The 15,505-nt window shown below is 38.1% G+C and overlaps 1 protein-coding gene across 1 annotated transcript in view; it reads right to left on the reverse strand.

The window, feature by feature from the left end:
• Positions 1-15,505, reverse strand: part of TXLNB (taxilin beta) — a 57,761-nt gene that overhangs the window by 25,819 nt on the left and 16,437 nt on the right. Inside the window, exons 4-6 of the mRNA XM_055432961.2 lie at positions 12,467-12,637; positions 4,317-4,511; positions 2,371-2,490 (exon numbers count right to left, since the gene is read on the reverse strand). Of these exons, the coding sequence (XP_055288936.2) occupies positions 2,371-2,490; positions 4,317-4,511; positions 12,467-12,637 (486 nt within the window). The remainder of the gene's footprint in view (positions 1-2,370; positions 2,491-4,316; positions 4,512-12,466; positions 12,638-15,505) is intronic.

Below are 15,505 nucleotides of genomic sequence, written 5' to 3' on the forward strand. Positions count from 1 at the left end.
ACTCTTGAGAGTCCCTTGGACTGCAAGGAGATCCAACCAATCCATCCTAAAGGAGATCAGCGCTGGGTGTTCATTGGAAGGACTGATGCTGAAGCTGAAACGCCAATACTTGGGCCACCAGATGCGAAGAGATGACTCATTTGAAAAGACCCTGATGCTGGGAAAGATTGAGGGCAGGAGGAGAAGGGGATGACAGAGGATGAGATGGTTGGATGGTATCACTGACTCAATGGACATGAGTTTGCATAAACTCCAGGAGTTGGTGATGGACAGGGAGGCCTGGCATGCTGCAGTTCATGGTGTCACAAAGAGTCAGACACGACTGAGTGTCTGAACTGAACCTTTCTTTGACTTATATTTGCTGTTCTGCTAAATCACTGAAGGAAAAGAGGGCATCTTTTTAGTTTCTTGCTAAGATTGAGTTACTCCATGTCTGGCTCCTAGTCTCTCTCACAAGAATCTTTGCCTGGTTGTTCCTCTGTTGTGCCTCATATATTAAATCCAAAGGTATTGATATTCTATAGGAAGCATAGTTTACCTGAGGATAATTACATCTAAATAATACATAAATGCTTTATTTCTTACTTTGAGAGCCTGGTTGTAAATGGATTTAATAAATTAATCTTTAAGAGCACATGGACATCTGATTGAAATTATGCAGTGTCCACCAGGTTATGTTTTCCAAAATTCATTCTTTTGTTGTCATGTTTGAAAACCAAAGTTTTTTTTTTAAAAATTACTATTCTGACTAACTGAAGTGATTCCAGTCTGATTTTAGGTAAATGCAAAGCTCGTGATCAGTTGTTAAATGGCCAAATCTGAATGACTGGTCTGTTATCTCTCCCCAGCAGCAGACACATGCTTTAACTCATGCCTCTGAAACACACCTCTGAGTGTGATATACTATCACAGAGCTTGGGATTTGGGGACAGATGTACTGGAGATGTGGCCAGTATACCCCGGTCACTTAGCAATGTGTGACCTTAAGCAAGTCACATATCCTTATATGGGCCTCAGTTCTCTCATCTGTTTTGGATTGTTTAGGGTTGATAAGACATCAGTAAAAGATGCCGCTTGGTCTCTTAAACCAACATCAGGAGTCATCCTTGATTCTTCCGTTTCTTCACTGTCACCATCTTCCAGTTCAAAGCATGGCTTGTTGGTTTTATGTTAAAAACGTAACTTTTATCCATGTCCAGCTCTCCTTCTCCACTGCCACCTCCCTAGTCAAAGCCATCATCAGATCTTTCCCAGATTGCTGCCTAGCTCTCTTGCCCCTCTCTAGTTCACTTTCCACCTATGAGCCAAAGTCACCTTTTACAGATGCAAAGCAGATCCTGCCACTTCCTTTGCTAAAACTACCCAGTACTTTCCCATTATATTTAGAATAAAATTCAAAGTACATTTCAAGCTTACAAAGAAATGCAGTTTGCCCCTTGCTTACGTCTACGGTTTCATTTTGAAATTTTCTCCCATTGGGGCACCTACTCTTGCTGCCCTGACCTTCTTCTGTTTCTGGAGGATGCCAAGCTGGTTCCAGCATTAGGACCTTTGTCTCTGCTACAGACACTGCTTCTGGGGACCTCCTCTCTGACTCCCTGGTCATCAGGAAGAGAGCAGCTAAAGCATCCTCTGTTCCACTTATCTGTGTCACTTATGGTTTTATATGAAAGTCAGTACTATTGCCTAGAAAATCCCATGGATGGAGGAGCATGGTAGGCTGCAGTCCGTGGGGTCGCTAAGGGTCGGACACGACTGAGCAACTTCACTTTCACACATTGGAGAAGGAAATGGCAACCCACTCCAGTGTTCTTGCTTGGAGAATCCCAGGGACGGGGGAGCCTGGTGGGCTTCCGTCTATGGGGTCACACAGAGTTGGACACGACTGACGTGACTTAGCAGCAGCAGCAGCAGCAGCATAAATTGGTGGAGTCTCCTAGTCACCCAGTCTAAATAAGGCCTCCTCCTTCTGCCCCTTTGAGGTTCCTCCTTATTTCCCTAGTAGCACTTATTATCTGAAATTATCCTTCTTTGTTTGCTTGCTTATTTCTTGCCTTTCTCTTCCAAGTTAGACTCTAGTCTCCATTCTGGGATGTGGGCTTCTCTATCTTGCTCACCACTACATGCCAGCACCTAGAATGGAGCATAGCTCATGAAAGGTGCTTGCCAAAGGTTTGGTGAATGGATGCATGATACAGTGTTACAGTGATAGGTAGTGTTTCCTCCTGGGCTGGCCAGTGTCATTCTCCAGGGAAGCTTAGGCTCTTCCTCCATCAGTCTAGTACTCTATGGCAGTTACCAAAAACATTCTCAGGGGTTCGCTGACCCCAAGGCAGACCAGACAAGCACATAGATGCATATGATAAATACATATTCCTTTTCGCGTTTGTGTCGCTCCTCTGCTTCCTTCATCATTTCTTGTGCCTGCTCAAGTTTTGCATCCACTAGCTTCTGCTGCAGTTCTCTGTGTTTAAATATTTTGTCGAGGTGCTGAGGAAAAATAAAGTACACGTATCAAGTTGAGTTATTGTGCTGAAAAACGTGTATAAAAAAGTAATATTGATATAAACGTGTTCTCTAGGTTTTAAGAGTTAAAAAGAGGGGGAATAAATGCATTGGTGTCACTTATGGTTTTATATGAAAGTCATAAATTGGTGGAGTCTCCTGCATTTTGCACTACATGAAAGTGGCTACAAAAGGTGGAGGTGCCAGAGTTCAGCAATGCAACACCAAAAGGTCCCAACAGTACTTTTCTAAATATGACAACTATTAGATATGGCACTAGTTATTATGCTAGGCTCCAAAGACAGTGATGTATATCACAAGGGCTGTAGCACTATCATTTGGTATTTCGGCTCTTTCTGTGAATACAAAATCACATTTAATCACAATATTAATTCAGTTTATCATGGTGAATTCTCCACATGCTTGCCTCAAGGGTGTGGGGAAGCCCTGAGGTAACAGCCTGTGGCCCTTTGTCTGGGACTGAGGCACGAGCCCCCTGACATCAACTCTGTTCGGGTGGGCAAGCAAGGCTCAGGTTTGCACATGAATTGATATGCAAATGTGCTACTGCCTCCTCCACACCTTTTGACCTGTTGACTACCTTGGGAAAATGAAGCTTCCAACTCCACCTCAGTGTGGAGAATTTCTTGGTCATTAGAGAGTCCCATTAGCAAGAGGACATATAGAATTATATCTTTGGGCCTTATCTAGAACCAATCCTAGGAATATACAACTGGTCTACCAGGTCATTCCCATACATGATCTCTCGGCAGAGTTTGGGTATCTTTTTTTTTTTTTTTTAAGCTCCTTCCCTTTTGTTTTTTCTTGAACCTCCACTTTGGAGCAGGATTGATCTTTGTGACAAGATAAAATGGTAGCATGGAATTATGGCCGACTGAGAGAAGTTTCTTGATTTACCAAACTGCTATGTCAGTTTTTTGTTTTTCTTGATTAAAGCTTAGCATGTTGCCAGCAGAGCTACTTTGACTATGTTATATTACATTTTAAGGCAGAGATTTAAAATTTTAAGTGAGATGGGGAAAGGGATAGGACATATCAAAATTCAGAGGGGGTCATCTGGAATCTTCAAAACATGTTAAATATTAAAGTATAATCTTGGAATAATGAAAAGTCTTTATAGTCCCCCAATGGACACTATCGATAGCAAACTCTTTTGGCTATTGTGACTGTGAATATGTGATTTAATCTTGTAGCTTCTGCTTCACATCTATAAAATGTGGATAATACATTATTATCTAGTACATAAGATTGTTGAGACAGTTAAATGACATGCTGTATGTAAAGTATAATACTTAGCACATTTACTGGCACAAACTAAGTATAAATAACAATACCATTATTACTATAACTATTATATATATACTATATAATAATAGTATATATATTATTATTTGTGGGGTATATACAATGCAGACTTTTAATTTCAATGACATGGTAATTCTTAAGAGGGTATTTCTTATGAGGTATTTCTTGGTTCTGTAGAGAGAGTTTAAAAAAGGCTGAGAAATATTATTTTTTTATTTTCAAGGATAAATCCATTCATGTCCCACCGATTGTTTATTGCCTCTGCTTTGCAGTGATTCTAGTTTTGAAGAAATCCTCTATGACTTTCAGCCAGGTATTTTGTAATATCATCTGTTTTAATTTTGGCTAGTAAAAGAAGTCCAAACCTAAATATTAATCAGTTGAGAAGGCTGGCCATAACTTTGTTATTAACCGACTTCCCAACCTTCACAAACCAGACCCAGATCTATATGCAGTGTTTGTCAGTTGTCCGATGTGGTTCTTACCTCCTCTCTGAGCTCGTACTGATCAATGATGCTTTTTAGTTTCTCTGCGAGCTCTGTGTTCTCCTGACAGAGCTTCATGTTTCGCTCACTCTGCTGCTCGATCTGGGCCTGGATGTCCGTCAGGGTGTTCTGGAAATGACTCGTGATCTCCTTCCTCTTCTCCTCTTCCTCACGTGCCCGCTGAAGTGTTTCCTCCTGTAGAGAGAATGCGCGCTCTCGTTATGCTGGTTTATAAGCCCCTAGGTTTACAGAACTCAGAGTTTGGTCGATGAAGGGAGAACAGTGTGCAGGGTAAGTAGGATACATTTCCTCCGTTCTCTAGAGGTAACATTGCTCAGCCCCAACATAAATGAGCAAAGATTTCAACTGTGAATACACGGTCACTCAGAGCAGGTGCAGCAGGGGCCTTGAATTTGATAGCTGGTGATAAATAGACTTGTTTTAAAGACAACAGGTCCCCTGCTGAGTGAATAAACGGCAGTGTTTCCTAACAAACATGCGGCCTGAAGGTTCTATCTCTTGGTTGTGGCCTAGAAAAAAGGATACTCAGTCTTACTGATTGATGGGATAGATCACATGTTCCCTTAGTTTGGTACAGAAAGAGGAACAGCAGATCTTATGTTCCTCTGTAAAAAGGATGGCATATTGATCATGTAATTGTATTCTCAAAGTTTTGTAAGAATACAAAACTATAAGTGATTACAATATATATATTTTTCTTATTAAAAATAAACGTCATCTAAAAGCTTGTAAAGAAAACTAAGATTGCCATATATGAATTATAGCAATTCAAAAGTATCAAAAAATTTTAGAAAATATGCTGGGTATTTTTCGAAGGAACAATCATCCCATAAGTCACACAGAGTAATTGAAATATTCAGTGTAAATTTTAAATCTGAAAGCAATATGACGTTTCAAATCTTCTTTAACTCTAAAATGAAACATCTAATTTTCCCCTCTTCCACTTTGTTAACACTGAAGAATTGAAAATTAACTTTTATATCATTTCTGTTCTCTTTTCTCCTAAATCAAAATTCCCCTTTCATTGCTAGCTACTTACAATGTACCCAAATTTCCCCCATATCTATATTGAGAATTATTTGCTTTGTGCTTATTCCTGTCATTCTTTTAGAATAAAAGGGTTTAATCTTCTACATACACCAAAGATAGAGACTCTGCTGACAAGTGATACAGACATTTTAGGATCCCTTTAGTTCTGATTAATTTTATTATGAAAGCTTTCTTCATTGTTGGCAAGTAAAATTATACTGCATTTAGTTGCCTATCATGATCAAATTATGTAACAGGATTTTTAAAAAGAAATACTGATTGAAACAAGTAATTGTGCAAGTCTTTATTATCATAGTAGAATAATGTGATCAAAATAAAAGCTGATGCTAGAAATACATGCTCTGGAAATATTTTAATTTATCATTAGATATCCCCTTTCTTCTACAATATTGATATATTTTCTAACTCTGACTTCTGATATCAGAATCACAATTTATTCATGGTATAAACATTTATTGAGTGGAAATTTCTTTAGTTCAGTCGCTCAGTTGTATCCGACTCTTTGAGACCCCATGGACTGCAGCATGCCAGGCTTCCCTGTCCATCTCCAACTCCTGGAGCTTGCTCAAACTCATGTCCGTCGAGTCAGTGATGCCATCCAACCATCTCATCTTTTGTTATCCCCTTCTCCTCCTGCCCTCAATCTTTCCCAGCATTGGAGTCTTTTCAAACGAGTCAGCGCTTCACATCAGGTGGCCAAAGTATTGGCTTCAGCTTCAGCATCAGTCCTTCCGATGAATATTCGGGACTGATTTCCTTTAGGATTGACTGGTTTGATCTCCTTGCAGTCCAAGGGACTCTCAAGAGTCTTCTCCAACACCATAGTTCAAAATCATCAATTCTTCAGTGCTCAGCTTTCTTTATGGTCCACTCTCACATCCATACATGACTACTGGGAAAACCATAGCTTTGACTAGACAGACCTTTGTTGACAAAGTAATGTCTCTGCTTTTTAATATGCTGTCTAGGTTTGTCATAGCTTTTCTTCCAAGGAGCAAATGTCTTTTGATTTCATGGCTGCAGTCACCATCTGCAGTGATTTTGGAGCCCAAGAAAATAAAATCTGTCACTGTTTCCACTGTTTTCCCATCTATTTGCTATAAGTCATGGGACCAGATCCCATGATCTTAGTTTTTTGAATGGTGGGTTTTAAGCCAACTTTTTCACTCTCCTCTTTCACTTTCATCAAGAGGCTCTTTAGTGCTTCTTCACTTTCTGAGGTATATTTCTTAGGAAATTTCTTAGGGATACTTAGAAGAAATCTACACTTCCTAATCTGGAGAAATTAAATATTGGAGATGTTATTTCCTTGAACTTTGAATGCTAACACTTACTATATGTATTTCACTAGAAGTGATTACAGCCATCTGTTAAAGAGCTGTTGAATATAATATGATAGTGATTCTCTCCTTATTGTTCCTGATTAACTTAGAAGTCAAAAACCTCCTAGTTAGAATTATAGTCCATGATTTGGACATTATTTGCATTTATAACTATTCCATCCATGAATGAAAGAGTAAATGAAAGGACCATCCCATGCTACCCAGAAAGTCTGGGTTTTTCACTGGCTAGAAGAAGAGGGTATAGCTGTTAACATGGCATTAAACACATGTCAAACCATCATAGCACCCAATCCTGGCCCATAGAATGGCATCTTGGATTTTACATTCCACTGTTTTTCAATGAGAGAAAAATAAGTCTACTGAAATCATAAAATTTGATTCCACTAATAAAGAAAACACAATCATTTGGGCAATGTCTGAGGTAAAATTTTCTTTATCATGCACAAAATTCAAAGTGAAAATTAATAATGCAAAAAGAAAATTGAGGGACAAAATCTGAAATAACTAAGAAAACAACTTTTCAGGAATCACTGTGCATCTTAAAACCAGTGCTGTGCCTGGCACACAATCCACAGGTATTCCGTAAATGTTTATTTAACGAGTCAAAAAGTTTCATTTATTTACATATAGACATATGAATAGATTGGACTAGATGATTCCTATAGTCTTTTCCACATTAAAATTCAGTGATATTCTGATAAAAAAAAACTTGCTTATTTCTTTACTAAAGTCATATTGCCTGAGACACTAATTTCCTACAAGGTGGGTCTTTTGGTATAATTTGAGGCTCAAAATACTATGTTTGTTGATAAAAAGAAAAATATCTCAATAAAAAGATAGGCACTGTCAAGAGAAAAATAATCTATAAGAAAGAACAAAGTAGAAATTCTAGAGTTAAAACTTACAAAATATGAAATGCAAAAACCACTGGGTGGGCTACGGTAGAATAGAGATGACAGAGGACAGAGTCAGTGAATATGAAGATAGGTCAGTGTGAAGTAGCTAATTTAAAGATCAAGGAGAAGAAAGATTGATGACGAATATGAAATGAGACTCAAGGACCTGTGGGACAATATCAAAAGGTCTAACCCACATGGAGTTAAAATCTTAGAAGGGGAATGGGAGAGAGAGAGAGAGAATGGGGCAGAAAAAAATATTTGAAGAAATAATGACTGAAACTTCCTGAAACTTGGTGAAAGACATAAATTACAGATATAAAGTGAAAGATGCTCAGTCGCATCCAATTCTTTGTGACCCCATGAACTATACAGTCCTTGGAATTCTCTAGGCCAGAATACTGGAATGGGTAGCCTATCCCTTCTCCAGTGGATCTTCCCAACCCAGGAATTGAACTGGGGTCTCCTGCATTGTAGGCGGATTCTTTACCAACTGAGCTATCAGGGATACAGGTATAAGAAGCTCAACAAATCCTAAGTAGGATAAATATGAAGAAAGCCATACTTGGGCATAAAACAAAATTCCAAAAGCCAAAAATCCATAGAAAAATCTTCAAAGTAGTCAGAGATAAATGACATATCACATCAGGAGAACAATAATTCAAATTATTATTGATTTTCATCAGAAATTGTGGAGGCCAGAATACAGAATCTATAGAAGACTGAGTAAGAGAAAGAAAAGGAAAAAAATTCTTGTCAAGCCAGAATTCTTTGTCCAATGAATATAGCCTTAAATCATAAAGCAAAATAAAGACATTTTAAAGATAAAAAGAAAATAAGAGAATTGACCTATACTATAAGAAATACTAAAGGAAGTTCTTCAGGCTGAAGGGAGTGACACCAAAAGGAAATGTAAAGCTTCAGAAGAAATAAAATGCATCAGAAATGCTAAAATCTGGGTTTGAAAAAAGACAGTTTTGCTTGAATTTTTAAAGGACTGTATGAAATTGTTTAAAGTAAAAATTATGGCATTGCCTCAAGAGTTTTATAAATTATATAAATATAAAGATAGGGAGCAAGAAAGGGACCTTCTATTTGTAATGTTTCTACATATTATATGAAGTGATACAGTTTTAACTCCAGGTAGACTGTGACAAAAATATCTATAGCAATCAGAACAACCACTAAAAATGGAAAGAGATATAATTTAAAATCCAAGAGATGAGATAAAATAAAAAAGTTAAATTTCCAGTAATCCAAATAAGGCAGCATAAGAGCAGAGGAAGAAAAAACAGATATGACAAACAGTAAATAGTAAAATGGAAGACATATCCAACCACTCCAATAATTACATTATATTAATGTACTACTACTACTCCAGTTAAGGGGCTTCCCTGGTGGCTCAGTGATAAAGAATCCACCTGTCAATGCAGGAGTCCTAGATTCCATCCCTGGGTCAGGAAGACCCCCCTGGAGAAGGAACTGGCAACCAACTCCAGTATTCTTGCCTGGGAAATCCCGTGGACAGAGGAGCTTGGTGGGCTACAGTCCATAAGGTTGCAAAAGAGTCAGATATGATTTAGCAACTAAACAACAACAGTGATCACTCCAGTTAGTGGCAGATATTGTAAGAATCAAAAGAAAGAAGGCCTAACTCTAAAAGATGCATTTTAAATAGAAAAACATAGAAAAACCCAGGTTGAAAATAAGTGGATGGAAAAAGATATACCATGCAAGCAATGAGTAAGAAAGCTACAGTGGCTAGATTGATATCAGATAATGTAGACATTTGTATTGATGAAAGTCACTTTATCAAGGAGACTTAGAAATCACAATAGTATACACATGTTGTACTAATGTTTCAAAATATTAATACATGAATCAAAAATTGACATACTTGAAAGAAGTAGGCAATTTCACAATTAAAGTTGGAGATTTTTTACACCCATCCCTCAGCAATTGATAGAGGAACAAGTCAAAAATCCAGTAAAGACATAAATACTCTAGAGTTAATTATTACTTATGTAGCATTACACCTAACTTCTGAAAAACAGACATTCTTTCCAAGTGCATTTAGTATGTTCATCAAGATAGACCATATAAAGGGACCATAAAAATTAAACAATGCTTCTAAGTAACCCATGGGTCAAAGAAACAATCAGGAGGGAAATCATAAAATGTTTTGAATTTGAGTTCTGATTTTGACAAAATATTCATGACCTTAGACAACTGATTTTGATTGCTCAGTCTCAGTTTCTTGAATAAAATGGAGATACTAATTCATGGTTTTTGTAACGATTGGACAAAATAACATATATAAAGCACTCAGCACAAGTCCTGTCATAGTAATACTACTTAATTCCATTGTCCCCAACTGGAAGTCATTACTGAGGGTGTGCAGATATATGTACAGGGTCTCCTGCCACTTCCATCATTCTGTCTTTGAATGCTATCCAAAGAAACTACACCACATCATTCCATCCACATCATCAAAGGAGATTTAACTTTTACCTCCTTATGCTACAACACTACTGAAAGCTGGGAGATTTATGTAGGTACAGAGTGCTATTACTTGATTACATATCTGAAGTTGAGGATAATGCCCGCATTCCCATCTAACCTGGGTTTTGATGGTCCCAGAGCAATGATTAAAGAGATGCCAGAAGTCCATCTTCTACAACTTTTAATTTGAGAGTTAAAGCACCCTAGCATTTCATTTCCCAAATATAAAAAACTGACTGTGGGGGTGGGAAGAGGCTCAAGAAGGAGGGGATATATGTGTGTGTGTGTGTGTGTGTGTGTGTGTGTGTTCAGTTCCTAAGTCGTGTCCAACTCTTTGCAACCCCATGGACTGTAGCACATCAGGCTTCCCTGTCCTTCACTATCTCCTGGAGTTTGCTCAGATTCATGTCCACTGAGCTGGTTTTGTCAGAACTCTCCACTGTGTCCCGTCCATCTTGGGTGGCCCTGCATGGCATGGCTCATAGCTTCATTAAGTTATGCAAACCCCTTTATCACGATGAGGCTGTGATCAGTTAAGACTGATTCATGATGTTATATGGCAGAAACCAACACAACATTGTAAAGCAATTATCCTCCAATTAAAAAAATGTGAGAGATTAATGGACTATGTCAAGAACTGTTTGAAATTTTAGTGACCTAAGCTTTTAGTGTGGCAAGCCACTCCAGTACTCTTGCCTAGAAAATCCCATGGATGGAGGAGCCTGGTGGGCTGCAGTCCGTGGGGTTGCTAAGGGTCGGACACGACTGAGCAAATTCACTTTCACTTTTCACTTTCACACATTGGAGAAGGAAATGGCAACCCACTCCAGTGTTCTTGCCTGGAGAATCCCAGGGACGGGGGAACCTGGTGGGCTTCCGTCTATGGGGTCACACAGAGTCGGACACGACTGAAGTGACTTAGCAGCAGCAGCAGCAGCAGCAAACTTTTAGTGACCAAAGCAGAGAAAGCAGTGGAGGTGGTAAGAGCTAAAGTCAGAGAGGTAATCAAGGGCCACATAGGACCTCATACACCACACTAAGGATAATGAAGAGCCACTGAAATGTTTACGCAGGAAGATGGCTAGATTGGCATTTTAGAAGGATCATTGTGGCAGATGGATTGAAGAAAGCAAGACTGGAGGCAGGGAGACTGCACCTCTGAAAGCTGATATCAAAATGAATAATTTTCTTTTTCTACTTCAGAAAGCCCCCAATTTTGGAATATGAGGAGCCATTATACAACTCTATTTTTCTTCCTAATTCCATTGTACAAACTCAGCAATGATATTAATCTCTCTGTTTCTTAAAGTATCTCCTTTTAAACACAGGTAATAATAACTATATCACAGGAATATTGCTGTCTAATTCTAGTTTGTCAAAAGCTTTAGGGTCTTCAGCTGGAAGGGGGATTGTGGCTGCATGCAGTACTATCTTGGAGAACTCTGCATTTTGTGTCATTGAATGGAGCTAGTCTGTGTGTAATCAGATTAACCACACTGCTAGAGGCTTCCGCTGTGATTAATGAAGCCCATGCAAACTGACTGAAGTGATCAGTCTATTATTTTTAGATTGAATAATTAAGCTTAAAGAGCTTCAGTGTTTTTTCGAGTAACTTCTTTTTTCAGATGACTGTTGACGTTTTAGCTCTCAATCTTCCCTTTTTCTGTCAGTTAGCTTTGTGTCAACTTGTTTCATGTCACGCAGATTTCATTTTCAGACAAAAAATGTTGAATTTTTATAAATTTGTATTTTAAAGAGTGGAACTAAGGCCTACCTTAAAAAACAAAACAGAGCAAACTCAACATAAAGAGGAATAACACACATTTTACTAAAATTCTACTATTCATTGAATACTACATGAGCACCTTACACATGTGGTCTCATTTAATTTTTTCCTGACCACACAGTGACATTGGTATAATCCCCATTTAAATTTTTTTTAATTTATTTATTTTAATTGGAGGCTAATTACTTTACATTATTGTATGGTTTTCCATACATTGACATGAATCTGCCCCGGGTGTTCATTTGTTCCCCATCTTGAACCCCCTCTCCCACCTCCCTCCCTATCCCATCCCTCTGGTTCATCCCAGTGTACCAACTCCGAGCATCCTGTATCATGCATTGAACCTGGACTGGTGGTTAATCCCCATTTTATGGATGAGGTAACAGGCTTGGGTGGTAAAATAATTTATTGCAGGTCACAAGTGAGCAAGTGGCAGGGCTAATATTTGAACCCAAATCTCTCTGATTCTAAAACTCATACCACGAATGGCAGAAGCCTTTGCCTACAAAGCGTGCAAGAAACTGTGTTATTTGGGGCCTTGGTGACACATACCTTAAGTGTCTTGTTGTGTCTCTGCAGCTCCCGGCACAGACTCTCCAGTTTGCTTCTCGCGAGGATAGCTCTGCTGTGTTCGCTTTGTAGCTGGTCCTTTTCTTTTTGGATCTGTGCCTGTTTCTTTTGTAGGAGTTTTAACTTCCTTTGCTCAGTGCGATGTTCATCCAGCTAGATGTGGGGGTGCAAATGTGAAAGAAAATGGCAGGAATCTCTGTTGAGTTGATAGGAGCAGAAGAGGAAATGCCTAAAGACCACCCTCTGGTTGTTTGGAAAATTTGTTGCTATCATCACTGCCCCCTCTGGAGTCAAATGAACTTCATGAGTGTTACCATGGCAATACTTGTAGATATGATTTAAAAGCATAACGTTTATAGGTTTTTCCTTCATTATTATTATTATTGACCTCTTTTACTTTGATCTTTTCAGTAGTCTAGAAACAGTTTTATCTTTTTTTAGTCTAATGAAGCCAGTCAGTATAGAAAGGCATGTTTCAGAATTCATGATAATGCCTTACCTTAGGAAAATGGTAGGTACTCGCTGTGATAATTATCTTGTTGGCTAATGAGGAAAAGGCTTGGAAGCTCCTAGGTTCTTTGGATTGCAGGTGTCCCTGGTGCCTCTTAGAGCCAGATACAAATGGATACACACACACACACACTGTAAGCCCTGATATGTGTCTTAGTTACCTTATCTTGAAAAAGCATTTTTTCTTTCTGAGCTAGATGAACAGGATTGTCACACTTTCTTCAGTTCACATCTTATTTTAATCCTTTCTTCCCCCCCTCCCCCCATTACACTGAAATGTCCATGATAAATCTTTGCCAGATTAAGCTGGGGATATTCATTCATGATATTCTATCTTCATACTTACGTATGTTTTTACTTACTAGTGAGCGTTAGCATCAGGAAAAACTAGGTCCATATTATCCATATTATTATAAATATTAATTGAAATTGGTATCTTTCTTGAGGTTCAATTGGAAAATCAATGATATTTTATAATATATTTATCATGCTAACTTCATTTTGCACCATAGTTTTTAGATATGGATGAAACTTCTTGTCCTTGTGTGTGGACTTTAAATGAACTGTTGTCCTTTCTTGAAATTTATATGTTATTATTACTGCTGCTATTGCCATTTTGGTTTATACTTTTCCTTTGGAAGATTAAACAGTTTGTCACGGTTTCTCAGCCTTAGCACCATCGATATTTGGTGACAGTTCTTTGTTGGGGGGGTTGTCCTGTGCGTTGTAGGCTATTTAGCGGATGACCCCTACCCACTGGAGACCAGTAGCATCCCCAACTGTGATATCCAAAATATCTCCAGAGACATTGCATGTTGTCCCAAACACTGCCCTATGTGGATTTATCTGAGCATCAGGAGAAGATACTTTGCTTGTTTCATAAGTTGGAAGAGATGATTTGTGCTTGCTCACTGACCATTTAAATGTTCTAGTTTTACGGAAGGATCATACACATTTGACACATAGCTAAGTCTATCTTGCTTTGCTCTAAATAAAACCGCTTAACTTTCTGACAATTTTTTTTAGAGTGTGACTAATTTTGTTCAACTACTTCAAGTTTATGTGATTGCATATGGTGTTTCATAATGGATGAAAGCAAACATTACAACTGAGTCAACTTCAGTCAGATGCTGGCTTTGTGATTTAATAATCCATTTAGATGTATGCCTTCTGTCCAATTCTATCAGGTATATAGGATTTTTATCTGCAGTTTCTCGTTCTCTCTTTTTTTTATTATTAAGTTCAGTTCAGTTCAGTCGCTCAGTCGTGTCCAACTCTTTGCGACCCCATGAATCACAGCACGCCAGGCCTCCCTGTCCATCACCAACTCCCGGAGTTCACTCAAACTCATGTCCATCGAGTCGGTGATGCCATCCAGCCATCTCATTCTCTGTCATCCCCGTCTCCTCCCACCCCCAATTCCTCCTAGCATCAGAGTCTTTTCCAGTGAGTCAACTCGTCGCATGAGGTGGCCAAAGTATTGGAAAAAAAGTGAAATTAATGCCAAGTAGTTTGTGATGTTGTAACTACTTATAAATTGAGGAAATTTGCAAAAATATTTCTTCCAGGTCATTTTTAGTCATGAGGTGTCCTTATTTATTTATGAACTTATTCTTATTTATTAATAAAATACAGTTGTTGATATTACAGGATTTTGAATCTGTAAGGGTGAGTGATCTTGAGTAGCAATGTGATTCACAGCTTTTGAATTTAACAATTTATTCTATGTTAACACTTAAATTCCAGACATTCTCTATATTAATTTCTGAATCAGTGAGTAGGGAAATAGCTTTTAGTCTCCAAATAAAAGATTGAAATTCTTCATAATTTTTACTTTCTGAAAAGGATATATAATAGGTTTTGAGGTCAATTTTCTCCTATTTATTTTTTCTAGAATGATCTTTTGAGCTTAAAAGTTTATTACAGGATATGATACAAATGCCAAAGTATAGTAAGACTGAGCTGAGTAGAATTTCTGGAAAAAATAACCTCCGTGGGATTGACTGCTTAGCTAGTAGGGTGAGTGGGTTTGGGAATTCTTGGAGACCAGGGTGAACAGCCCTGGCTCATAAGAAAGATCTTGGGCAGACTGGATAAGTGATTACAGCAACATAAAGAGTAGTAGTCTGAAAGATGCCCAGTTCATCTAAGCATGGGACATGGTGCTAGAAACTAAATATGAAAGGCCTTGGTGTGAATAAGTAAATTGAAGGGTAAATTAAAGGGAAATCAATGTAGTAATTATTGAAAAGAGCAGGGATGGACCAGTGAGGATGGGGTCAGATTTGGGGGAAAAATATTATTTTTGACACCTACTATTTTATGACGCAGCAACTGTTCATGCGTGGTTAACAGCCAATATTAAACAAGTTGCAATAAAATTGATACAGTAATATTTGCTTTAGAAATTTATACCATTCTTTTGGAAAACAATATGACCATTAAAAACATTTATACTGCTTGATTTAGTAATCCCAATTCTGGAACTTTTCCCTAGGATCATAAAATTCG

Source organism: Moschus berezovskii, chromosome 10, assembly GCF_049115385.1.
Source record: "Moschus berezovskii isolate FMDL1 chromosome 10, NW_MosBer_1.0, whole genome shotgun sequence".
Lineage (NCBI taxonomy): Eukaryota > Metazoa > Chordata > Mammalia > Artiodactyla > Moschidae > Moschus > Moschus berezovskii.